Source organism: Lissotriton helveticus, chromosome 9, assembly GCF_964261635.1.
Source record: "Lissotriton helveticus chromosome 9, aLisHel1.1, whole genome shotgun sequence".
Taxonomy (NCBI): domain Eukaryota; kingdom Metazoa; phylum Chordata; class Amphibia; order Caudata; family Salamandridae; genus Lissotriton; species Lissotriton helveticus.
The window spans coordinates 933,959,047-933,987,019 of record NC_136070.1 but is presented as its reverse complement, the minus strand read 5'-3'; the positions used below and the strand labels follow the sequence as shown (position 1 = coordinate 933,987,019).

The 27,973-nt window shown below is 43.7% G+C and overlaps 1 protein-coding gene across 4 annotated transcripts; it reads right to left on the bottom strand.

The window, feature by feature from the left end:
* CYB561D2 (cytochrome b561 family member D2) lies at positions 1-27,869 on the bottom strand. Of its 4 annotated transcripts, XR_013601101.1 has the most exons (5): positions 27,621-27,811; positions 22,485-22,734; positions 20,232-20,269; positions 1,967-4,444; positions 1-498 (listed from the first exon to the last, which is right to left on the bottom strand). XR_013601101.1 is itself a non-coding variant. In XM_078661153.1 (4 exons), the coding sequence occupies exons 2-4, from the start codon at positions 22,609-22,611 to the stop codon at positions 3,941-3,943; spliced, it is 669 nt and encodes a 222-aa protein (XP_078517279.1). In that variant the 5' UTR covers positions 22,612-22,734; positions 27,773-27,869; the 3' UTR covers positions 1-3,940. The 4 variants fall into 4 exon arrangements, 3 of the variants coding, with proteins under 3 accessions (XP_078517279.1, XP_078517278.1, XP_078517280.1); XM_078661153.1 differs by having other exon boundaries at positions 1-4,444; positions 27,773-27,869; XM_078661152.1 differs by having other exon boundaries at positions 1-4,444.
* Positions 27,870-27,973: the final 104 nt, after the last annotated feature.

The following is a 27,973-nucleotide window of genomic DNA, read 5'->3' as shown; positions in this document are numbered from 1 at the left end:
TTGCAGTTATTAAAAGTATTTATTTATTTATTTGTGAGACATTGTGGACGGATTTCACTGATTCGGTTCGTTTAAAATATATGCATGAAAATAGATAATTCGGAAGGTTTTCTAGTGTAGATCGTCCTGAAACATCACAAGAAAGGATGAGGCGTTGAGACTTCCTTTAAAGCGACCTTCTCTGGATGCTATTGCCATTCACAGGAAGAGGTGGCGCACCGCAGTCAATGCCTCTTTAATCCCACGTCTGACCAGAAGATGGCAGCGCAGCCCCACAGAAGAACAACTTACATGATAACTGTTCGGAATAGTCACGAATTAGGACATCGTCTCCAGAAAATCAGTGCATTTTGACAAAGTAACACAACTACCAGTGCCCTGTGCCACAGTTACATTTACCAGTTACAACAAAACAATACCTTCCAGACCATGGATCAACGGTTTTTTCATCAATGGAAGGCTCAAAAAATATCTCCACTTATATTCAATTATTGAACCCTTCTTACTTATTTAATCTTTGCGGAAAAATTGCTAGCGTTTTACCTTTTTAGGTTTAATATATACAACTCGAGAGGTTATACCAAATCATTACTCGTGTGCCAGGTAAGTTACCTATATCAAATATTTATCTTTGAGGGTAACAATGAAAAGAAACAATAACATGCATAGTTACATTTTGGACAGTGATAATACGTTAATAAAGACGGTACACAAATGTAAGTCACACAGAATAAATTAATACATTCTACACAATAGAAATTCTAGACATTACATACATTTTACAAAGTAGACATACTAGACATTACATATGTCTTGTTGGACTGTGCCAATTATTCCATGTGTTACATCTTATATGCCATATTAAATTCTAATCTCGGGACCTATCATCTTTGTGTCCTCGACCCTTTATAGTGTGGGGTGTGGGAGAGGTCAGAGTACAAGAATGATGATTCTTGCCTACGCCATCTTAATAATGCTTAGGCATTTAATACCTCTTCATAATAGTTGAACAGGGTAACTCTTGGTCTCAGTAAAATATGTGTCGACGCGTTTCAACCTTCGTGGTTGGACCGGAAATAGTTTTAATAGAAGGTCTTCCTCAGGGCTGGGGGTACTTTTGTAGGAAACTTGATTGTTCCCCAGTGTGTGTTTGGAACCCACCTTAGATGGAGATCTATCCGTGAAGGAGGTTGAAGACTTGGTGTCTTCACATTTTTCTTGTCTTTTATTCTTTATTTCTTTTTTCTTACGATTTCGGCTCCGGTAGTTACTATCCTTTACGGCGAGCACCAAAGCCGCCAGTCAGTTCACCCGAGACTCCTTGAGAAACTACCGGAGCCAAAATCGTAAGAAATAAAGAATAAAAGACAAGAAAAATGTGACAACATCAAGTCTACAACCTCCTTCACGGATAGATCACCATTCCAGTTGGGTTCCAAACACACGCTTAGGAACAATCAAGTTTCCTACAAAAGTACCACCAGCCCTGAGGAAGACCTATCAAAACTATTTCCGATCCAACCACAAAGGTCGAAGCACGTCAGCACATATTTTACTGAGGCCAAGAGTTACCCTGTTCAACTATTATCAAGAAGTATTAAATGCCTAAGCATAATTAAGACGGCGTAGGCAAGAATCACCTGTAATGTCCAGTATGTCTACTTTGTAAAATGTATGTAATGTCTAGTATGTCTATTGTGTAGAATGTATTAATTTATTCTGTGTGACTTACATTTGTGTACCGTCTTTATTAACGTATTATCATCGTCCAAAATGTAAATATGCATTTTATTGTTTCTTTTCATTGTTACCCTCAAAGATAAATATTTGATATAGGTAACTTACCTGGCACACAAGTAATGATTTGGTATAACCTCTTGAGTTGTATATATTAAACCCAAAAAGGGAAAACGCTAGCAATTTTTCCACAAAGATTAAATAAGCAAGAAGGGTTCAATAATTGAACATAAATGGCGATATCTTTTGAGCTCTCCATTGATGAAATAACTGTTGATCCATGGTCGGGGAGGCATTGTTTTGTTGTAACTTATCTTTGATTCCAGCCTCCTCAGTCCAAAACGGAATCACTCTCCTATAGAAGACCCCACGGTTACATTTACCATCATCAAGGAAAGAAGCATTAGGTCGAACGTCATAAGGGTTCCAGTTAGAGTGCTCCATACGGACCACAGCTTTGGTTGTCTGATTTGGAGAGAGAATCTTCAGAGAAAAAACATAAAATTTCCAATACAAATCAGTTCATGATTATGAAATACAAAATACAATCAGACCCAAAATCGGAAGCAACATGATTAAGGATACCAGATAACTCCATGTCACAAGGAGACACGATGCTGCAGCCTTGAGGTGTTCTTATATAAATCCTTGTTTTTAGTCATTATCAGTAGTGGCCAGCATTGCTCGTGGGTGGGTGGCGGGCGCAAGGGGTCGTGGGTTGTGCTGGGGGGGGGGGGGGGGGGGCAGTGTTCCACGGGGAAATGTAAAAAAATAAAATTCAATGTACCTTTCTGTCGGGTCCCGCGTCTTCTAGGCTCCTTCTCTTCTGCCTCCGACAGGAACAGGAAGCAGGCAGCTAGGCTCTCTCCCCTAAGGCAATCACAACGATGCAAGCAGCGTTGTGATTGGTTGGGATGTTGCCCAGCCAGGGGCTAATGGGGTGGCCATGTTCTTCTTGGAGGCTGCAGCTTGCCTGGAGAAGGGCAGAGTGCACACTACTGGTTTGGGTGGCCCAAGAGGGCTGAACAAACAGTCTTTGCGCACTCAGGAGCGGGCAAACCACTCCTACCCTGCCCTGCTCAAAGAGCAGAGCAGTACCGCCCACCCGCAATGCGCAAAGGAAACATAAAATGGTAATACTTTTTAGTTATTTTCATTTTATGTTTTGGCTTTCTCGCACTGCGAGAAAGCAGCAGGGCGACGCTCCTCCGCCCTAGTGGAGGAGCAGCCCCTGGTCATTATTCAATTGAATCAGCTTAAATGAAGTCAATATGTAGCAGGTTGGTAAATGAAAACCTGGGACAGGAGCATCATATCTTTGGTGACATGGATTTATCTGGTGAATTTACTTTTTTTTTGTATTTGTGGGTCATTACTAATGATTTTGAAAACTAACAAATAATCCATTATACACTTCCACCGCTGGTGTTAGCCCCTGCCACTAGTTTCCTTGTGAATTTACATAATACCTTGATTAGTGATAGCAAGGCAAAAACACAAAGTCAGGCAGTGACAAAGCTTAATGCAGAAAGCAAGTGTAAGTATGGAGGAATATTACTTAGCACTGCAAACTGTACTATTGTTTTGGAGCCGTGGACCAGTAACTCCCCCTTCTAGCCTCCAAAACATCTTCATAAAATGTGCACTGTCGTTGAATGCAAGGCTCGCAGACCTACAATTATTCCTAAAGAAGAAACCACAGCGAAAGAGGGACCATCATCCAACATTGTGCTTTCCAAAGGGTACAACCAAGATGGATGCTTCTTTCGCAGTAGTACTGGGGAAAGAACATGTCAAAGACAGAGCCTTGAAGCTCATCTGGAGTTTTCTTCAGCTGTGCTTTGGAAGGTCTCTGCTCATTGTATGATGAAGGTGTAGAAGAAGGGGAGTCCAAACTGAATGGAAGAAGTTATGGATACATAGAGGAAAGGGTGAGGGAACAAGGTGGGCCGGTAGAGAGAGGTAAATTAGAGACCTTTAGGCAGATCTGAGGCTTGCAGATGGACCAGTACCTCCACAGAATATTAAATATCAAAAAATAGATTTTTGAAAGCATCATAATACTGTCATTATGAAGTAGAAAAATACGTATTTTGGTATAGTTAAAAACAGTTTAAGTGCAGACTTTTCCACTTTCGTCACTTTTTCTTTAAAATGTCTCATAGCCCTTGGCTCCAGGCGCACCCACTTCCTGCGTGTTTTCTCATAACTGACTCCTTTTGCGGTAGAGATATGCATTGCTGACCTGGTTCATGACCACTAGGCCAGTGATGATTGGACAGAGGGCAGCCAGGTACCACAAAAACCCAGTAACCGTAGCAGTGAACCAGAGCGAGCACATGCCCAGGAGGAGGCTGGTACAGCCCAGCAGGTACCCCACCAGACCAGATGTACCATGGTACACCTTCCGCTTCGACAGGCTCCAGCGAGTGATTAGCTTGGGGTACAGAAGGGTGACACCTCCCAAACTCTGAAAAGCAGCATAGATGACAGTGATCAGACCCAGAAGACCATGCCAGGTGGCAAAGTGCGGCTTGTCATTGAGGTACTTGTTGTAACTGATAATGACCAATCCCAGTGCAGAAAAAAGAAGGACACAGAGCTGGGCGGCCCAATGGAGGCGGACCTTAACATTGCGGGAGAAGGAGCGGAGCAGGGAGCTGTCTGGAGAGAAGACCAATAGGGCTTCGGTCATGAAGAAAGAGAACTGTGGGAAGAAATAGAAGCAATTAAATGGCTGATACAACTAGGTCAAGTCAAGGTAATCACACAAGTTAAATCAAGACAAAAGAGGCACATGCAGAGACAGCAGTATGACCAGTTGATCTGCAGCACAGATCAAGAAAGACAGACAGAACAATTGTCATGGATCACACAATCACCAAATATACTATGTAGCATTTATCCTGAGATAGAAGCCTTTCATCGTGGCCAGAATTGAAAACATTTTGAGATTATCACCACTATATTCACTCTGCTCATTACAAGGCATTCAACGACTCAACATTAAAGGCTAAACAGCTGGTGTTATTGCTGACTTCAAGGATATATTTAGCATTAATGGAAGCTCCGATGTACATTTCTGAAACATACAGCATTAAAATAAATGGCTCCTTAGGTTTCAGTAAAGTGTTGTCGCACACCAAAACAACATGGAAAAACTGAAAGGGTTCTCGATTAACTTAATGGCTGCCATTTTCTAGGCCATGAAATCTTAACCCGAAACAGTGAATACAATTTTATTCTGCTACATTTTACCCCCACTACCAGGAATTGTATGTCCTTGAAACCAATGGATTTCCACTGACTGTGCTAGTTATGAAAATATTTGTAAAAAGAAGAAAGCTAAGAGTTCCTAATCTTAGACAAGTGAGATTGAATCCACAAACATACATTTAAGATGGTTTGATTTTTTTCAATCTGCTAATGCGCTCCAAAAAAAGATTTAATTATTGTACTCCGAAAACAGCAAATTTCTTCTTCTGCCCATTTCTTTATCCATGGCGTTTCATGTATTTTTCCCACTTTGAAATGCTTTTTGCTCAACAGCAACACAGTTTGCCTATCCATCAAAATCCTGTCAACCGGACAAATAGCCCTCTGCCCCAGCACTCCTCATTGCCTCATTACCAATCCTTCGAGCATCAGCTCCAGATTGTTCGATTAAAATTCTGAAAATGAAACTTTAATAAATTTGCCATTTTCCAGCCCTAAACTTTATTAGGCCTTTTAGGAGTTTCCAGCTGCCTAGGCCTTTTAATTGCTCCACTATCAGGAATGCATATTGGGCACACACAGTGAAAAATATGACATGGGTGTGGCTGGGGAGAGGGCTATCCTGCCAGAACTTACATTTCAAAGGAGCAGCCTCAGTACACCCACCAAGAACTGGACACCAGGCTTTTATTACCGTAGACATCTTGGGACCTGGGCAAGCAGGAAGGAAATTCCAGAACCATCTATGAGAAAGTGTCTCTCTTTTGACATGACACTGTCTGCCTGGTATTTGATATGGTTTTGATTTTACTACACAGGGTCCCTGCCAACCAGGTCGCCAGTGCTTCTTCCCTAAAACATATCCACAATTGGTACTTCTGCCCCCTGTAAGTCCCTAGTAATTGGTACCCTGGGTACCTAGGGCCTGGAAGCTGAAGACGGTCCCCTGGGAACCCCCTCACTAGGACCCTGCCCATGCCCTTGCAGCTTGCATGACCCTGTGAGGAAGAAAATGACAAAGTTGACATGACACCTTGCCTGGGTGCCATGCCAGTCAGCACTGCCTGTAGGTATAGGTAAGTCACCCCTCTTACAGACCTAAGGCAGGGTGCACTATACCACAGGTGAGGACATATCTGCATGAGTAGATATGCTTCTACAAAACTTAAATCAATTCTTAAATATTGTAAGTGCCAGAGAAGCCATAAGGAGTACATAGGCTGGAAACTTGACAACTCGAGTTACCCAGCACCATGATGGCTTCACTGAAACCAGGAGTGTTTCATACCAAACCGCTTCTTGTAATAAATCAACACTAATGCCATTAGGAGATTTATTACATGTACTCAGAGGGCTCCTAAGAGGAGCCCTCTGGAAACCTACCAACCCTGGTGTGGGCACGTACTGGCTTTAGGCAACCTGCCACACACAGACATGTTAGACACGTTTCTAGACCCCTGGGTGAAAAGCCTCTGCTCTCTGACCAGTAACTATACACAACCTGGGCCTAGGTGTCACACCTCCTTGCCCCAGGATGGGCCAGTGCTCGAAGGGGATTCCTCAAAGGCCTGCCGCCTTGGTAATGCAACCCCCAGCCTCGGCTGAGAATAGCAGATGGCATCCCCCGGTTTACACGCCTATGTTGGGCGGGAAAACTCCGGAAGGCTAGGAGAGAAGTCCACTTTTGTCAACCCCACCCCTCAGGTGGAGGAGGCGAAGTTAAGCTCACTTTTCAGTCCCTCCATCTTGAAGATGAGGGGAGGCTTCCAATCAGTGCTAGGTCTTTGCCCCTCCCACAGGAGGGTGGCATATTAGTGGGTGTAGTCACCCCAGGTAAGGAGCCCATTGGCCCAACATACTACTCCCTTAATATTCCCCCTAAAGTTAGAATTTAGGTGTCTGTCCCTGACAAAGAAAATAGATTACTGCAACCTACAAAGAAGAACAAAGAAGACACCATACAGCAAAGTCTGAAGAAGACTACTGGCTTGGTCCCTACCCTACTGGCCTGGCTCCATCTTTAAATGCTCTGTAAAGAAGACAACGCCTTTTCTGTGACCAGCGACTTCCAGAATCCAGAGGAAGCCTGCCAGCTCTTCAACAAAGACCAGCTCTCCAGAGGACAGCGGCCCTGTCCAGAAGAATCCAACTTTAAGTTCTTGGGATCCAGCTGGAATCCCGACTTCTGCCCACTCTGCACCGGGCACCCACGGCTCGAGTCCGAGTGGCTCACCTATCCATTGAAGTCTCCCCAGCAATCCTGAACTCAAATTCAGCGTTGGCTGATATCTCCTGAACCCCACAATAACACCTGCAGCCTGAATCCAGAGACTCCCCTGTCCGCGACCCGTACCGGTAAGAAGACTCTGATGTCTAAAGGCACCCCTGCACCCGAAGCCCCAGCGTCTTGGTGAACTGAATCAATGGTGCCCTTACATCTCTACTTACCTCTGCTGTCATTGGTCTCCCTCATGCAACCTGTTTGTCGAAAGCAGAAACCGCATTGCAAAGCATTGGGCGCCCAATGCTGATTTTGGTGCTAATTTGTGCCCCCCTCCCCCGTGTTGAACCTAACCCCGAAAGCTTTTGATAGTTACCTGACCCTTGCTGACCTTTGGTCCTGAAGACTGGAACTTAAGTGTGATACTTACCTGTTTATTCTCAATATCGATTTCCCCATAGAATAACATTGACCTGCTCAGAAACTGTTCTAAGTGTCGACTTTTGAAAGTGAAAATTATTTATATTTTCAAATGCACTTACTTTATTGCGAAGATCTTGGTCTTAAAATAAAGTACAAACAAAGCTTCTTAAATTGCTGTGGATCTCCTTTTTTAATAATAATAATCTTTATTTGGATATAAAGTATCCTTAACCCCTTGGGTGCTCATGACGGAACGGTTCCGTCATGAGCGTCGGTTGGCCTGTGCTCATGACGGAACCGTTCCGTCATGAGTCCATAGGTTCTTTAGAACCTTCAGCACTGCAGCGGAATTCGCGCAGCACTGAAGGGGTTAAAAGAGCACTTCGGAGAGTCCAACAGCAATACACATTATTGAGAAAGAAAGAGGGAACTCGACATAAAAACAATGATTAGATAAGAATCTTCCAAATTACATTAGGGGGCTTCAATAACATATGGGTGATTAAAAAACATAATGTGCAACACAGCAAAGTCAACATGGCGTTAAAACACAAGAGGTTTGTGGTACTAATAATTAGCAATGTTGAGCTAGTAGATACAATCTGGTGTTCAACAAGTAGCAGCAGGTTATGAAAAGGTGCGGTCAGATGAAAACAGTTTTGGCAGCATAAAATAAAGTGCGATTTAGTGTAGACTATTGCTTAAAAGAAGAAGGCATTGGCGAGCTCTTCCGGTTACTGAGTAAAATTACGGTATGCAGGACGTATAAAAGTTGTAAGGCCTATATTTAAAGCTGTATTTTCAGGGGTCAGAGCTGCGATAATTGCCTGTCTGCAGGTCCGAATTCCCAACCTATTCCACTCAGTTTTCAGTTTACATCTGCGCTGTGACATAAGAGCGGGGCAAAGACAGACCACATGCTCCAAGGTTTCAGCCGTCTTGCCACACCCTCTGCACAATAAATCCTCTGACGTACGACGCCAAGAGGGCAAATCTTTTAGATATTGCCAGTCGCCCAGTCTGACAGCCATGCAGCTGAGTTTTAAGTACAAGGAGTAAGTGCAGGACAGATAGGAAGCGGGAGATATCCACCCGTAAGAATTAATTTTTGCCCATGCGTGTCTGCGTTTGGCAAAATGAGCTTTATCAATAATTAGGGACCTCATTCGGATACATTTCTTAATGCTGACTTTAAATACTGTCTTGCTGGGATTGAGGACCCATAGGTCGCCCGCAGACATTTGCTCGATGGAATCCTTAAACAAACGGCCGTAAGAGACACCTGGGTTTTTCTAAGAGTTATCTAACCAAACTAATGACTCTAATGAACCTGTGTCTGCTTGTCTAAGTTTGTGGCACAGATTTAGATGTGTGCCGATGTTAGAAATGTCCTAATTTAATAAGCCCAATTCTAGTCTGATCTGGGCGGCAGAGGCAGTTTTAGGCATGTGGAGGACTTTTTTGTAGATTTTGGTCACATGTTGGTTTAAATTGATATTTAGTTTACCCCTAAAAATCTCAATGCCGTATGACAGAGTCGGCCCGATTTTTGCTCTCATAACTTCCAATAGTGGTGATAAACTTGGGCCAGACAGATTTTTTAAAGCTTAGAGAGGGTCACCTGAAGGTTCATGGCTTTTACTGAAATTTCATTGCGCTGTTTGGCAAAGTTACCCCTGGAGTCAAAGTTGACCCCTAAGTATTTATATGTAATTCCTGTTGAAAGGCTCATGTTGTTATACAGCCATCCACCACCGAGGTTACTTTTTTTCCAAAGGTAACCACTTGGGTTTTCTTTAAATTAACCTCTAAGCTATTCATGGCGGTATAACTGTGTAGTTTATTTAAAAGCCTTTGCAGCCCTACCCGTGTGAGACTGAAAAGGACCAAGTCGTCGGCGTATAAAAGCTTACTTATTGGCAAACCTCCCATCTTGGGTGGGTGGCTATTCGTTTCTTCTAGGGTGGCGGGCAAGTCTGCTATAAACAGGTTAAAAAGAAGTGGGGCCAGCACACATCCCTGTTTAACACCTCTAGATGTCATGATTTTCCGGGAGAGATGTGTGCCGGACCCCAACTTCACTTGAACCCATGTGCCTGAGTGCAGTTGGAAAATCGCCTCCAGGAGTTAACTGGGATCCACCATTTTTTAGCTTTTCCCATAGAGCAGCCCTGGGGACCCGATCGAAGGCGGCTTTAAAATCTACAAAGCAACAAAAAACAGCCCTGGATGTAGTAAGTGCTTTGTCAACAATTATAGACAATGTCAGTAAGCTGGTCAGAGTGCCGGAATTAGCGGTGAAGCCGGTTTGGTTCATTGGGATCAGGTTATTCTGCTCTGCCCATGTTCTCAGCTCCTCTAATAGAATACCTGCATAGTGCTTAGCCTCGATGTCTAAAAGGGCAATTAAACTATAATTGTTTGGCGAGGCATGAGAACCTGACTTGTAGATCGGATGGATTATTGCATCTCGCCAAGAGTCCGGTATGGTTGAGCTTCTTAATGCAAAATTGGAAAGGTTAGTTAGGTATCCCAACCAAAAGGACTATATTTGATTTGAACAAGTTCTGTGGTAGGCCATTTGGACCCGGAGCTCCGTCTGTTCTTGCTTTTAATAATACTTTGGTGACCATTTCTTGGGTGGTCTGCAGATCTTCACTTCGAGGGTCTAAACATCCAGTGAGCCTGCTCCAGCTCTTACTCGGGCTTATTTTCGTCGGGTTAGGAGCACATGTGTCTATAGGCGCTGTTCCCTCTGAGGACCTAAAGTGGTCTGTCAGGAAGGCGGACCAATCAGCTTCTGCAATATTTGCCGACCCAAAGCTCGATGAACTAGAGTTATGACGATTGATTAAGGCCCAGAATTTTCTTGAATTGCGGTTTTTGCTCTCCCATAGTAGTTTGCACCAGAATAGGCCTAGGTGAAGTCGTTTATCTTTTTGTAGAGCCTGCCTAAATGATTTTTGGGCGGTTTTTTTGTACGCATTCAGGAGCTCGTTGTTTCCTGGGGATATCTTGAAGGTCCGCAAGGCATTGTTTCTGGATTTCTTCAGTACCCTTGTTTGGCTTGAGATTGAAAACTGGCGACTAGAGGAAGCCTTATGGGAATGCTGTTTAGCTGGGAAGAGGCTTATCAATTGGGAACAGAACATCGACCATGCGACAGTGGGAGAGGCCACCAGGTCAGTGCCTCCTGTTATGAAGACCAAACATGCCTTCATAACGTTGGAGCAGATGTCTTCGCTCCATCTTAAACGTTTTAGATTTTCAGTATAAGTTCCTATACATGTTGTTGAGGTGGATTTATGATGCTCTGGCTGTATGTTGAGAGTAACGACCTGTGGACGGTGGTCGCTTTCCGATCGAGGATGAATACTATAGTTGCCCAAGTGTTGGAACAGGGCTGAATTGCAGATGGTATAGTCAAGATAGGAATGTTTGCGGCCATTTGTCCTAGACCACTTTGGTGGAGTGTCATTTATAGATCTACCGTTCATTACAAAAAATCCGGCACTGTAAAGTTGCAACACGCAAAGCTCTCCCAGACCGCAATAAGCTTGATTTGGTGGTTTGGACTGTGCCTCTACTTCTGTTAATGTAGATGGAAAAAGCCCTTCATAGTCAGCAGAGTTTCCCTGAAAGAGGTTGGTGTTGAAATCTCCGGTGATCATACAGTCTGAATGGGGATGATCCGCAGCCAGGTCACACACGATTTTCATTAAACGTGTTAGATGGTCCTTTTTCGTGCGTGTGCTTGGATTGATATAGACATTAAGGAGTAGGAGTGGACGCTGTTTACTCCATGAACTGATTTTAACTCAGAGTAACCAGTCTTCATCAAAATTCAATAGCACGATCAGGCCTTTTAAGATATTTGAGACGTAGATTGACAGACCACCTTTAGGGTGGCCATAAAGACAGTCTCTAACTGCTGGTTTCCAGAATTCAATAAAGCCTGTCACTGGACAATTTTGGGTGGCCCATTTTTCCTGAAGGGCTATTAAATTGTGCCCAAATGTAAAGGAGTGCATCTCCAAGTTGGTAATTTTCTGGTGGAGACCACTGATGTTCCATGAACACAGTGTAAAGGAGGACTGCGACTGGGAATTTAAGAGATTTGTAGGAGAAGATGCTTGGGGTCTTAATTGGCCAGGTCCTTGTAATTTGGGTCTGCAGAATATGCTTCGCATTGGTCAGTCTGATTTTTTGCGGGACAGGGCAGCCGGAAGCCATCCCCAATCTGGGGTTTTATCAGGGTTAGGGGCTTCAGACCATACATTTTCAGTTGATTGTGTTGTTCCTAAGGCATTTTTTAAGATTGAGTATGGCCTGTTTTTAACTCCAATCCTAGGGCATTCAGCTTTTGACAGGGTGGCTGGCTGATTTAGTAGCACTGTGGGGTAACCTGGGATGGAATAAGGATAGATTTTAATACCCCATTGCCGAAAAGTATCCTTTTGGTCTAAGAGTGCTCGTGCCGAAGTAACGGACCTGAATGACACCAGAGTTACCTCGGAGGGTTGTATGCCTCTTGGTGGAAGGAATTCAATGGACTCAATGTCGTCCGACGTCAAGGCCTCAAAACCCGGAGCACCGTTCACGAATTTAATTATATTTGATCTGTTAAGGGTATCATTCCGACCTTTTGATTTATATTAAGGGGCAAGAAGTATTTTGGAGTACTGTGGATCACTTTTAGCACTCTTGGTGCTTGAGCTTAGGTTAGGCCGAGTTGTTTTATCGATTAAGGAGCCTAAGTCTGATCCCAGTTGGGTTTGGGGAGGATCTCGTAAGCCTTGACTGGATGTCCGAGTATTTTTAAGTGGAATTGATATATTGTTGTAAATTACTTTTAAGGGATTGGGTCCAATATTTAATTTTTCAGACTGGGGTGAACTTAAAGGGGAAACTAGTTGGGGTTGGGTTATCATGACTGTCATCATCGTTGTGGTTAATTCGTTAGGTTTGACCCTTGATTTTTCAGTGCCGGGCTGAAGCTCTAGTGCCACTATTTCCACAGGTGAAATATTTTGATCGTGGCTGCATGCAGAAATCTGTTGACTGGCACTTGAAGTTGAGTCTGCCATAAGGGGGCTTTGACAGAAACTTGTTGACATTGGTGGTAGTTGGTACTTTATTGCGAAGATCTTGGTCTTAAAATAAAGTACAAACAAAGCTTTTTTTCTTAAATTGCTGTGGATCTCCTTTTTTGAGTCTTTTGTCCATTATTGGGCAAAGGTGTGCAATATATGTCATACACTCCTCTGTGTTAGGCCTAAGTCTGCTCGCCCACAATATCACTCAGAGCACTTTGGGTTTTACATTGAGCCCTTTACACTTTTGGGGTACCCCTGCACTCTGTGCATGGCATAACCACTTAGTGGCATACCATATACAGAGCCAGCTTCCTACACCCTCGGTGGGGAACACTACAGAAGTTTCTTCCACTTCAAAGTTGGCAACAGGTATAAATAGTGGACCCTCTGAACCACTCTTCAGTATACTCCTAGACCTGCAGAAGACTACAGAAGGACTGCCTCGTACTTCAGAGGACTGAACTGCTGCATGAAGCCTGCCTTGTTCTTCAGAAGACTGCCCTGCTGTTTGAGGCCTGCCTTGTTTTTCTGAGTACTGCCTTGCTGCTTGAAGGAGAGAGGACAACCTCGCTGAACCCAGGACTACCAGAGTGACACCAAGGGTCAGTTGGCTGACCTCCTGTTATGAGCTACAGGCACACATGCTCCAGAAGGCCAGAAGCCTCCCTGCAATGGCCCAGCTGACCTACTGCCACTGGCCCTGCCTGAACCTACAACAGGCCTTGCCTAAGCCCTGCTGGCCTCTGCTCGAGTGAGTTCCTGATCCCCAAGAGGTGCCTGCCCAGCTCCTGGACCCTTGGCTGGCATTAGCTGAGCTCCTTCTGTGAAATCCTGAAGTTTTGAACTCTGCGTGTCGGACTTTAAGAAGGTAACTTTTTCAAGGGGACTAGCCTGGTCCCTGTATCTGGCTCACAGTCCATCGGGTTTGGCCTCAACTGCTGACTTTGTCCCAGTCTAGCACTACCAGATACCCATAGTTAGCACTCTCTGCTCTTTACACTATTTTTACTTAAACCTTTAAAATTGTCTATCTCGGGTTCTGCTGGTTGGATATTTGTCATTCAATCTCATTTTATTTTTTATATTTACTCTAGTTTCAAAATTGGTTTGAGATTTTTCTTGTGTTATTTTCACTTTATGACTGCTTATGTAATGCATAAAAACTTAACACAGTGGCTCTAAGTTAAGCCTCACTGCATTTTCCGCCACTCTACCAGAAGGTCAAGCGCATGTTAATTTAGTGGCTTTTGCGGTTGCATTTTCAAAAACATGTAAAATGTGCACATATCATGTAAAACTTATTTCTCATAAATAGTGTCTTTTTATGAGGCAGAGTTGTAACGCTAATTATATTGCACTTGAAATGAGTTACCCAGTCACCTAGATAAGTAGATGATGAGATGAATAGTTATGCCACATTTTTGTGTAAGACGGATTCTTTCTGATAGGGATGTAGTGTTTGATGTTCTGTTCAAATTGTTCCTGTTCATGCCTCCCTCCCAATCAGTGCCCCGCTGTCAAGCCATCTCCCCCTTGTTTCATCAAGTGAATGACATAAATGTAATAGCGATGTACAATCTTTGCCTGTATTGCAAATGAAGCTTCCATCATGTACCTAAAGTATCACTTTCAAGGACTTTCACTGGAAGTGTTAGTGTGAATGTGCAGAGTCTTCTATAAGTCATTGTTAGATGGATGTTTCATTTTGTGCTGATCATCTACGGAGGACAGTTGCCGAGGGAGAAGATGGAAGATTTCCCTTACCTTAAGAAATGGGTTAGTGTTGAATGTTTTTTAATTATGAGGATGTTTCTGATCTGCCCAACCAGGATTGTACTATGCTGAATTTGCAGAATCTATTTTTAGAAAGTGTGGTTTATGTATAACAACTCTTGGACTCTAGCACTTAAAGTTTAATCTTTTCTTCATTAGGCTGTACCTATTTGGATTCCATTGGATTGTAGAGCTACAATTGAGAATGCAGTTACTGGAGACTTTATTTGTCTACGTCCATTTGACTTCGACTCTCTATGTGATGTGTCTGTACTCATTATGAGCTTGACATTTAGAATTCTTACTTAGATTCTGTTAACTAGGTATTCATGGGATCTCTGATTTTCCATTTATTTACAATTCTGTAATTTGAGACTTTGACATTTCATGCATATTTTCTATGTACGGCATTTAAAAATTTCTGTATAAAAATACACCTTTTGCTTTATTGTTGACCTTGAACTCAGTACTTTACGCCCCCAATATTTATTTCTGTTTAAGTCTGCTAAATTGTGATATTCTGATGAGGAATGTAGTCTAACAGCTAGATCAAGTGAATATGCTGTAGACTAATTACTTATGTAAATTTTGGGGTGATCAAATATCAGGGTTCAGATTATTGGGGCTCTGCTCAGACATGGTTCAACCTGACAAGGATTGTGATTGTTGCCTGGGAAGGGTTTTCAGCCCCGCTCAATCAAAAAGCCAATTCCTCACATTTTTGTTCAATGGTGGGATCCAGTACTTGTATTTGTGCAGTGCCATTCAGTGATTTTGTGCAACACAAAAATCCCATCTAAATAGCTTGGCACCAAATACACCCTTTTTAGGTTTCGACCTGGCGAGGGCACTGCAAGTGCCCCGCCCAGGGCGAAACTTTTGTCAACAGTATGGATGTTTGGCACGCCTCTGTTTCCCATTGGCTAGCTCCATAAATGGACGCTAGCCATTGACAAACAGAGGCGTCCGTCAAATCCCGAGGCGACTGGTGGGCGTTCCGGCAATGTTTTTCTCATCCTGCCCCTTCTGACAAAGTCATGCGGCCGTGGGCGGGGTTTATTTTTTTTTGTCCTCCATGTTTGTTTTGGCCATTCCGCGGCCGACCGCCGCCGGAGGAGGTCCAGGTGAGTTCCTTTCTTGCCGTTTGCGTTCCCGCCCCCCTCCCGCTCTCCGTGCCGTTCCCGCCCCCCTCCCGCTGTCCGTTTTAATCCTATCTTATGTCTGCCGCTTAAAGCATCCCTACATTACGTTCTAGGCTCAGTGTGGTATTCATTTTGTGAGGACAGGCTTTCAATTAGGAGAGGCATGTGCTTGCCAATGCTTGTTTAGTACAGAGTTAAATAGCTGGAATCAGGAGGAGTGTGTGTTGAGGCGTGGTTTTTAAACTCGGATGATTCTCACCCACATTTGCGCGTGAGGGAGCGAGTAAACCGAAGTGAGTGAATAAGTGGGTTAACATTGAGCTGTCAATCACGACAGCTCTGCAGTTTATTTGACCCCCCTCTGTCTCACCCTCGCATTCAGATATGGCGTAGGAATAAGCATGCGGCGCTGAGAGCACGTCTGTCCTCGGTGCCAATTTCAAATCTCGCTGTAGGGCTGCATCCTCCGTCGGGCAGTGGCTGCAAACCGAAAGGGGCAGATTACTACGGGTGTTTAAAGGACGCGGGCTTTTTTTAGCCACTGTAAACAGTTACAGTACCGAAGCCGAGGGAGATTAAATGTTCTGTATGGGATCACACAATGTAGTAAAAGGCAGAGGAGAAGTCGGGAATAGAAGTAGGTTTTCCGTGTCCACAATTAGCAGTTCAGCGCTGAACCACTGTTTGTAAGAGCCACTTATATGATTCAAGGGCAGGGAGTCGACAAATGCGCCGATTACTTACTGGCAGTGCTTAATTAGTAATAAAAAATGAAGTGCGAGGACCCTTCTTGGAAGGCCACTGCAGTCTGCACTACGCATTGGCCCTGCCACCGGTGCCAATGACAGTACCAACACATAACACCTAACCATTGCACTCATACAAGTGTGACAATTCGGACTATGTCAGGTCATACAAAGCTATAATGGTGTGAGCAGCTGGTATTATTCATTTTCAGTGCCATTCATTTGATTTAATAAACACGGTTGTCGTATACATCTCAGACAGCGCCAGTGCTGACAATTGAGTGCTGGTGCCGAGTACCGGACACTCCCGGCTCAAATTAAGCACTGCGGGTGACCTTAATTGCATCGGTCACCCTTCCTTCACCCAGAATTTAACATATTTCAGGTTGGAAACCCGTGTATCACGCACATGGTATTAAAATAAAACTGCCCTTTCTCTCGGACTCGCTCAGCCGGCCTTTCTTTCCATTGCAATCTTAGCTCAGGGGAGGGATGCCTGTGGTGTGCGTAACCAGTGCGTTACAGGTGGCAATATCAGTTCTGTATCTCATCGATTCACACACAGGCTACACAGGTAGCAGGTTTGACTCCATGCAGGGCAGGTTCACTCTCTCATCCTTATGGTGTAGATAACCGGAGGACTGAGGGACACGCCGCCTTGTAGTGTGCGCAGTGCAAGTGCCTGTCGTCATTTCTGTTACTCCGAGTCGGATGCACCGCGTCAGTGGGCCACGCTTGCTAAAGAGCCGTGCCTCCTGCAGCCCGCCTGAGAGGCTGAATGGAGATTTTGTGTTGGCGTGGCGCGCCGAGGGCCTCCCGGTGACCCGAGGGGCGGGGAGGGTTGGGTTTGGTTGTTCCCTGTGTGTGCACCCTGCGCCTGTGTGCACAGGCTGCCCCGGGTCCCTGCATCAGCCTGTGTGATGCGCAGTGTGTGTTTGGCTGGCACTGGCAGGCACGAGGCGCTGCATCTTCACGGCACCCGACCAGGGGGCACACATGCCTGAGCGGTGACCTTTCGCAGCAGCACCACAGATCATCCCTGTTGACGGAGGAGGCAAGTAAGGACAACAAGGGACACCCGACTCACAAAGAACCAGGGTACCTAAGCTTGCACACGTAAACCGCTAATTCCAATTAATGTTTAGTCAAGAGGTTTTCATTCTGTTAAACACACAGCATGTCAGTCACGTTAGACGGTATCGCAGGGACGTACTCTTTTGCTCTTTCTTTAACATGCCTTTTAAACGTTTTGTATTATGGTTTTAATTAACTACACAATATATTTTCGTACTACTGGTACAGCATGTGTTGCACGTCAATCTTAAACTAATTTTTTTAATGGAATGTCTTCCTTTTTCGTACTCGCTCTTGCATGCACCCGCCTATTTCTTGTGGCCGGAGGGACTCTTCCCGGTGGCTGCTATCGCAGGCCCGTTGCCCTTTCTCCTTACGGGCTCTGCACTTTGTAATGTTGTATAGGAAGCTGCATATGCAAGCTCTTGATATTGGAGTGCTCGATACTTGTGTCTTCAATGTCGAATTGCTTACTGTATCGCGTATGTGTCACCATTTAGCCACAAACATAAATGTTTCAGCTTTGTATATTTGCATCAATAAATGTACAGATATTTCCACCATCCTTTTTATAAATCATATATGCTTTGTGCGAAAGTCAGTCCCTGCGCCATGGCCGAAGCATCCGTGTTTCCTTTCAACAAATGGCTGCGTAGTCCTTTGGCTAAATGTCATTCACCCACCTTAATTTGTGTCGTTATTGGTACTGTGATAACTATATGTTTCTTCTTCAGGGATGCAGAAGGCGCCGTATATGGGCGCGATGGCTACGACTGTGACTGCAGAGTGCTAGGGAGTGCAGACTGGCTAGGGAGTGCAGAGTGGCTAGGGAGTGCAGAGTGGCTAGGGAGTGCAGAGGTGCTAGGGAGTGCAGAGGTGCTAGGGAGTGCAGAGGTGCTAGGGAGTGCAGAGGTGCTAGGGAGTGCAGAGGTGCTAGGGAGTGCAGAGGTGCTAGGGAGTGCAGAGGTGCTAGGGAGTGCAGAGGTGCTAGGGAGTGCAGAGGTGCTAGGGACTGCTAGGGACTGCAGAGGTGCTAGGGACTGCAGAGGTGCTAGGGAGTGCTAGGGACTGCAAGGGACTGCAGAGGTGCTAGGGAGTGCTAGGGACTGCAGAGTGACTAGGGAGTGCTAGGGACTGCAGAGTGACTAGGGAGTGCTAGGGACTGCAGAGTGACTAGGGAGTGCTAGGGAGTGCTAGGGACTGCAGAGTGACTAGGGAGTGCTAGGGAGTGCTAGGGACTGCAGAGTGACTAGGGAGTGCTAGGGAGTGCTAGGGACTGCAGAGTGACTAGGGAGTGCTATGGAGTGCTAGGGACTGCAGAGTGACTGCCGAGATTAAGCTAATGACAATGTAAATGACAATGCCATTTATTTATCTGTTTTCAAAACCAACACATAAATACAAATTTTGTCATTTACAATGCCAATAGCTCTAACTTTTCCAAAGGCGAAACCATTGCATTGTAAATGCTTGTTAAATTCTTCTTGCAAGACCTGGTATCCTTGGCTTTGTTTCTCCTGACGTTTTGTCTTCTGACCTCCTGTTTTGCTGACTTCATTTTTGCTGGCTTAAGAATTCTTGGCACTTTACCACTGCCAACCAGTTCTAAAGTCCATGTGCTCTAAATATGGTAACATTGGCTTATCCATAATTTATATGTTTCAATTACTTACAAGTCCCTAGTAAAGTGAACTGTTATGTGCCTAGGGCCTGTAAATTAACAACTACTAGTGGGCCTGCAGGACTGATTGTACCACCCACTCAGTAGCCCTTTAAACAGGTCTCAGGCCTTCCATTGCAGTGACTGTGGGTGCAGTTTTAAACTGCCACTTCAACCTGAAAAGTTAACCTACCTGCCAGGCCAAACCTTCCCTTTCATTACATATACGTCAGTGTATTTAAAAGGTTGGGCATGTACTTTTGATTTTTACATGTCCTGATAGTGAAAAACTATTAAATTCGCTTTTCACTACTGCAAGACCGATCTCGCCCATAGGTTAACATTGGGACTACCTTGTTACATTTTATAAATGTAATTTCCAATTGGGAATAGATAGAAATTTGGAGTTTGGTGTCTTTGGGCTCACAATTTTAAATTTCAACTTATGGTGAAGTTGGATTTGAAATTGCAAGTCTGAAAATGTCACTTTTAGAAAGTAAAAATAACAAATGATGAATGGAATGCTGAACAAATCAAACATTCACCCACAGTCATAGATCGGAGTTTACCCCATTGATTTTTGCTCACCACACCAACCCAGTTTGGACCCAGCCATATGCAAATCAGTCTTCACCCTGATCCCCATGGGAACAGTCCAACCTGAACTGCCAGGCCAGGTCCTCCCGAGAACGGAAACAAGCATTCTAGGACCAGTTTCGGGGTATCACCACTCATCAGCCAGGCAACCTTGAATCCAGTGGCACAGTGAGCATGGGACCCACGTCTGGGCAAAAATCTTAATATTGAACTCACATTCCTCTATTACAAGTATAAAATAGAGGGCACCTCCTGGAACCAAACTATGACGAATAGATAAGAAAGAGTGAAAAAATCTCAAATAGAAAGGTAAAAAGACCAGAAAAGGCTAAGGAAAAAGACAAACTGCTATGGATAAAATGAGAAACATAGGCTTGTTTCAAAACTAAACTAAACACAAGCATGGAAATATATTCGACAGACACAAAGAGCAGGCCCTTGATTCCATTACACTACACAGAACAGAAATCAGGACAGGAAAAGTATAGTCTTTAATTTCCATTAGACAAACAAAGCATCAGTATCTCCATAATGTTGTTTACTCACAGCCATAGACATCAGAAATGGATGCCAGGAGAAAAGACCTGTTAAAAAACATGAAAATGACCATTCATGAGTGTGATGTCCACATCAGTTCCTGTGCAGTCTCCTCATACATGTGGCTGCATACCCTCAGACTTTAAAGCACACACACATACTATGTACTGAATTTCAATAAAACAAGTGCCAGTTACATTACTACACCCCTAAACTAATTTGTAGACCACCTTGGTACTTCTTGTGGCCACAAGCATACAGAAACCTTTTGAGGAGAGGTCATACTGTATTTTCACCTTGGGCTCAGGCCGCCTGCCTTTTGTAGATAGAAATATGGCTCCACTACATGCAAGGGTGATACAGTAGAGTGGAGGATGGGAGACTTGCACATTGTAGACAAACAGCATCATATATGTAAAGAATAGCTGTGGACATTTCTAATTAATGGGCGAATCATAGAGGGGAGGTCTCACAATCAAATCCTTAATCTCATCCCCAAACTCTTTTTCTGGGACTAGTGATGCAGCTGCTTAATAATATTTAGCTACCACAACTATTCACTCTGATTCACTATTTGCTGGCAGGGTCTTCAACTTCAGAACCATTCTGGTGCTCTCTCTGGAACCAAGAGAGGCTGGAGACCCAAACTGGAACATAACAAACAGAGTTAGGCTTCTGTACTATGGGAAATAACGGAGGTTCAAATTACACTGACTTGTTCTGTAGATAATTCCTTAAGATAACTATTTGCCAGGGCTGTACTGTATTTTGATTATGCTAGTGACATTTCACGTAGCTCCCAATTATTGGCTTGCACACTGTTTTTAGTAGTTTTCTTGGTTATCCTTCACCTATGCCCGAGAACAATTTTTTGCTTGTGAATATTAAATCCTGCAAGAGTTTTGGATGTGACTACATGCCTTGCATAGTATTTCCACACAAATGTCTCACAGGGTAAACGTACATCAAATTGCACTTGCAAATAAAGTCCGACATAGGGGATTATGAGGGGCATATTTTTCCAAGATCGAATACATTGTCAAGAGAAAAGTTTGCAACTTTGCAATCCCTTACCATTCAACAGACAATACCTGCCACAGTCAAGATCATTTCATCCAAGCACTATTATTCTGTTCAACAAACTTTACAAAATACTAAGCAACTCTGACAAATGAACAGCTCTTCATAATCCAAAGCAGTATGCTTTGTGCAAGAAGGAACTTACCTCATGTAACAGGCTTAATGTGCAATTATGAGCACATATTTAAGACATCTTCAAGTTATTGTTTTAACCCCTCCACTGCGCCCGCGATTTTGCGGGAGTGCGGCACTTCTGCAAAACGGGCGGGGCCGCGTCGGCCATTGGCCGACGGCAGCACCAGCGAGGTAGCGTTCGATGGCAGCATGGAAGGGGTTAATGTGTGGAGGGAAGATTATGAGGTAGGAGTTCTGCTATTTCTTAAGACAGGGGTAGTCTTGTACAACACACTTTGCTGACTGAGCAGTGCCTACATGTGTTAGTTGTCAACCTTAGTGCTGAGCACTACACTTAATCAGTTACACACCTTGAATCTCACCAGTAGACATTTACATTAGGCAAGAAACCTGGTCGTTAGTTACAAGGTCATCATGGTGCAGTAAATGTAGACACTACAGGTTTTATTCCCTAGGATTTTGAGCAAGCACGTGCATGAAGCAACGTGGTAAGCAAGTGTTATTATAAAAGCCAGGGGGTGCATTTCAAAATTGTGCAGTTTAACACGAGTGTCCACACAAGCTTTGGTAAATTACCCCTCTATTTTAGATCCTAGTGCCAGGCAGAGTCTTAGCAACCACAGGTAAAAACTACATCAAGGCCCTAACATCACACATAGGACCTGATTCACAAACTGCCCTTTAGAGTAAATTTACAATTTTGAGTAAGGTGATTACTTTTTGGTATTCTCAAACTGAACTTTTGTAGTGAGTCCAGCACTACAAATGGTCAGCCACTGATATTCCAACAACTTCCCATTGAAAATAATGGAGGTAGGGCCTTAATATAAACCCCAAAGGAAATAATGTTACATTTAATTTTTAAATATAAATAACTATAAATGAATGCTAGAAAATATGTGAAAACAGTACATATTCATTCTGATTTAATTATAAAATAATAAATAACCTATTTTGAATTTAAAAATACTGTAACAATATAAACAACCTATTTTGAATTTTCAAAAATATAACAATTATAATAAGTCATGCTGCTTCTTTACTCACTTGATCCTGGCCTGGCCACCACACCCACAGAGATGGTCAAGGCCAGAGCAGAGACGTGTGCGGCCACACCAGAGAGGGCTCGCAGGTAGCGGTAGGGCCAGGTCTCTGTTTCAATGCTGAGAGCCATATCCGGGTCACTTGGTTACTATTAGATTGCTTCTCTGAATGGGATCTTGCCACGTCTATTGTCCGTGTCCTTGGGCTTCGGTAAACCACAGTAGAGATTGAGTAAAGTGCCTGACAAATACCACTGGAAAAGAAGGAAAATAATTATGTGGAGTCCAGAAATTCTTCGATTTAGTGGTGAACGGTTAGTCCACTACATGAACTTCTGTCAATTACTAAGAGAATTATTTCCTTTGCAGCAGCATCTCCCGCCAATGGAAACTCGCAAAATACTCCCAGATTTTGGGGGGACTCAGATTTGCATCATGTGGATAAAAGTGACTGCATACTGTGGTCCGTTATGTAATTGAAATTTGTATGACTCTTTTAAACAATTGCTATGGCACTTAAGCACTTTTTCCCATTTGGGTGCGCTTTAGTCGAAATTGGATGAACCTTCAATATCTAGTGCAGTTTATTTGATTGTGGATAGTTAGTTTAGAGTTTGCTCACTATTTCATTTTGAAACTGTTTGTGTCAGTTAGATCAAAAATAAAATAATGTTGGTCTGGAAAGATTGATGCATGTTATGTGAATGGATGGGTGCATCAAACCGCTTTTTTGTTTTTGCTTAGAACGGAGTTGTTGACCGTTGCTCGACCAAAGGCAGTGCTTTTTATATATTCATCACAAGCCTGGTCCACATATTGAGATGTGGTCTGAGCAAGAGCATAGCACACATATACATATTTTCTTGTGTGTAGTTCCAAAGTGTATGCTTATGTTGTTCATGACAGTGCTGTTGATTTAGCAGCTTTGCCTACTACATAAGTTTGGTGCTATACTGAGCGCACAATTGTGAAAGCTGTGTCTAACATGTGCTGTTACAGAATGTTAATTTGTAGAAGAAACCAGAAGAATAGTGAGTATGTGGTGTTATTTTTGAAAACAGAATACTTTTAGTCCAAGGAATAAAAATATATGGAATATCGGAGGTGCGTTATGTGCATGTTTTATAGGCTCTCTTCAGTGTATGCTTTGAGGGGTTGTGGTGTTGGGTTTGGATAATGAGAGTGGTCAAAGAATAACTAGTTATTCCCCCAAACCAGGGTTGCTTCATAACTGTGTGTGATGTTGGTTGATGCTGATGCTGCCAGCAAAAAAGTACTTAGAAGGAGAGCAGGTCGTTCTGCAGGAGAGAACAAGGAAGGCAGACCAGCAAATGTTTTTCACAAAGCTTACTATGAAGTTAGACACAAATATGTTAAGCAGTCTTTGCTAATAACCTCTGGTTAAGAGATGACATTGCATACCTTTTACAATAAGTATTTAGTGCGAACAAGGGAGGAAGGTGGGAAAGCATCATGCTGCCTGGAGATACTTCAGAGAAAGGCAGTAGCAGAGCTGGGTTTAGAGTGGTGTACAGAGACAGAACTCTATTTATCTAGTGTCAATCTCTAAGACAGCAGAAGAGTTGAGGTTGAATTAATCTACTGGGAAAAGTGTTATCCAAGTCTGTAGCATGACTGGAGTGAGGCCAAGGCAGTGATGGGCAGCATGCTATGTAAGATCCCACAAGGAATGTGACAGAGCTGAGTAAGTGTAACTTTAATTCAGTTTACCTGGAGACGGTGGAACCTTTCAATGTGCATCATCCTCATTCATTCTTCTAACTCCTAAATCGAATGGGGTAAATAAACCAACAAAACCCCTCCCCATCAATTCACGCTGAGAGTTTGCCCATGTGATGATGCATCCTGCGAGGCATATACTCCCCACGACAGACACTGCAGTTAATAGGGCGTGGCAAGTTGGGCTCATCAGCTTCCAGTTCACGTTGGCCAATATTTTCTACCTATATAAACATAACAGCTTTTCTAGTGGTGGGCTTCAGTGGACTTTCTTCTAGGCTTTTTGCACTCTAGAATAAGTGTGTTAAACATTAGACTAACCATGTCAGAGAGGTCTCAGAGCCTACCTTGAGTGCAAGCAAATACCCTGCATCTTTGTGGACATCTGTTTCACCCACTTGCTCACTGACCCACGTGCGTCTTAGGGTGAGAAGATGTTGGTGCTTTGGAAGGCTTGTCTCTTAATAAAATCTGGATAGACATCAAGAGTAGCACTGTTTTTGGATAGATCCTGTGAAGATTTTTTTTTTTAATTATTTGATTTTCTGTTAGTAACGCGACAATCAGGAGGATGCAACAATGATAGTTTGGTTACAGAGATCACAAGTTACATCGATCCCATTTGGGGACCACAAACATAACACTGGCAGGTAGCATGCCCATAATACATTAGTGAACAAGTCATCACTCAACATGAGGCTGGGTGTGTCTAAGTTGTTCAACGCCACATCCTAATTCAATTCCATAGTGGTTCAACCAGGGACTGCATACCTTGGTGAATTTTCTCAGGCATCGTCAAGCCTTAATTGTGACTTTCTGAGCAGCCAAGAAGAGGCCCATCCCAGCTTATCATTCTTGGAGTGTGGGGGGGGGGGGGGGGGGGGGACTAGGTACACCCCTGTGTTTAGCTATATCACGTTTGGCCACCACTAGGCCCAAGTTACTAAACAAATGTTTTGCCATGGGAAGGCCTTTAGCTTTGCCCTAAAGATCGGGAAGCTAATACGGTCTGGATCTTTTCACTTGTTCAGTACAATATCCACCACATATTGATGTATTGGCAAGCCTACACTCTATGGTTTCTTACATTGGTGCAAAACAGTGTCTCTCAAAGAAGCAGTCACCTCTTCCACAGGGAAACACATATGTTCCCTGACATGGTTCAGCAAGCCAGGGTAATATACTTTCCCTTTGGCTCTAGTGGAAAAGAAAAAAAAAGTTTCATCTGACAACTATGATGCTCCTAAATCAGAATACATCGATTCCTGCTCTGACATACTTTGCCCACATTCGTCTTCTTTAAGGATGACAAAGTCTCCAAAAGTATCCTCATTGACCCCCCTTCCTCTTTTTCTGCCCCCTTGGCAGGTGGTGATGGCGGAGCAAACCCACTTGAAGAAGGCGATGGAGAGCAATACCTGTTTTTCATTCAGTGTGTTTAACCATCAGAAATGAGTTTGAAATCGCAAGCATTTTTCAAAATTAAAACTTACACAACACCTGCCAAAAATCTCACCTCTTTATAAAAGCAGCTCCCTATTCTCTGTGCTTCTTTGCACGTGGTAGAAAACTAGACTGACCTCCTGTGCAGACCAAATCAGTCCACTCCAGGGCAGAAGTAAAGCTCATATCCCTCCCAAAACAGCAGTTTAAGTTCTCCCCAGCCCCAGCAGGGAGAGAAAGGTCTACAGTCGTTGAAGGTTGAAGCCCAGTTAGAACCTCTACATCGCTGTACCACATTACACATTTGGACAGGAAACAAAACACGAAGAGCTGCATGATTCTAACCTAGTATGCAGCTGAGGGCGAGTGGGGTTATAGTCGAGGCCAGTGCTAGGCATGAGGAGTCTGGGCTGCTGCTCAGGTCACCGCTCTCAGCGCATCACAGCAAGGCTTTGCCACACTGGTCTTCTCCTGACCCCTGCTCATCTAATTTGAGAGCAAGGTGTCTCCTTGCAAATGTGCTCTGGTGAGGGCCCCCCCGCTCCTGATCCTCAGAACCATGGTATAGTGAGCTGAGACCTAGCAGAGTGGAGGCCCTCTATGAGCCCAGTTGCAAGGAGACACATTTTGCAGGGTTGCCCTGCATTCAAGCCTCCTGCCCTGCTGCCCATTGTCCCACAGCAGTTTTAACCCTTTGTGATAAAAAGCAACTCACACATTCAGCCCTTTATGAGCTGCTAAGTGGTGCTTGTAGGTGGCTGAGAAAGTGGGGCTCCAGGCCAGGAGGGGTCTGCACAAGCAGCTGAAGGAGGAAGCGCATCTATTGAGATGCAAAACAGCCCTGAATGTGTCAGGTTGAATGAGAGGGGCCTGCCATTCCCTTTCTTCCCAGGGCCCTCAAAATCCTAGAACCGTCCCTGGTTATAGTTACCATTTCCTGTTTCATTCGTGTCCTAAGAAAAGGTTACATTCCTCAGGAAGTAATCACTGGGACGAGGGCGGTAGAGGCAATTCTAGTGTTCAGGGTAATACGAGGTTTGATGTACGACCGTAACAACGCTAAAAGCACATAAAAGGCAATTTATTTTAGTTTTGGTGTGCTAGTATGCATCAGGTGGTTGCTCTTGAAATGCTGTGCACATCCTTTTAAAGCAACAATGAGAAAATCATATCTTTTCGCCAACAGGCATTTTATCATAATGTGTTGTTAGTTAAGAATTGGGTGCTGCCAGGAATGTATGTAGGGAAAGTAACCAGCACCAACCAAAACAAATCGACTTCTTCCCTCCGATTCTCTACCTTCTTTGCGATGGGTGATATGCCAACAAGATAAAATAGAAAGGGACAAAGGAGAGAGAGTCCAAAGGTGTCCAGGCAGTGATGCAATCCATCCGACCCAGCATCCATTGTCACTACTACTACTAAAGGTACATGCTTGCTTAACATTTGAAAAAAAAGTAGTTCCAAAGAAAGCCAGACTAAGTCACCCACTCCAATATACATACTAGCCTCTCGGTCTTTGTTTGCATATGATGCCTGACGGACCGGCCTTCTCGGACACCTGAACGAGCACCGCAAACCCCCCCCCCCCCCCCCCCCCCGCAATGGTGAGAACATTTTGCTCTGTAAATCTGAAATATATTTGTCCAACCATAATTGCTTCAGCTTTTCTTAAAATGTAACCTTGAGTGAATCTGCAACTTTAATATACGCAACTCCAACTACTAGTTACTGTAGTAGACGTATGTATGTACTTACTAACATTCTTATGCGAGTTTAGAATGTATCTATTTCGTGTCTTTAATGAAATTCGTATACTCTAGTCCTTATGTAATGTAACTGGTTCTATTGTAAAGCACTCTAACACCTTTGGCTAAAGTTTGCGCTATATAAAAAGGCATAACTAAATAAATAAATAAGCTTCATTCTCTGAACTGTACCACCTACAGAAACTTACCTCTAGATGAAGCACAGATGAAAACCTACAAACGTTGAACAATTAACTTCCTGCAGACAGACGCCGTTTCGGAGTCCCTGACGCTCATAATGATTATAACAAATAAAGGTCCGGAAGAACGGAATATTCACTGAAAGGTTTCTTTCATTTACCTTGTGATCATGTTTTCTAAAACTCCGCCCCATCCTTGTGCGCAAAATCGTAGAAGAGACACTATACAGGCGATTTCTGTAAAAGACTGCAAAGAAGACTTCAAGCCTCGTTTTGGGACGTATCCCCGGGCGATGTTCTGTATTTCCTTGTTCTAACTGGAACATTTGCTTAATAGCCGGCGGCCATCGTTGAATGTGTGT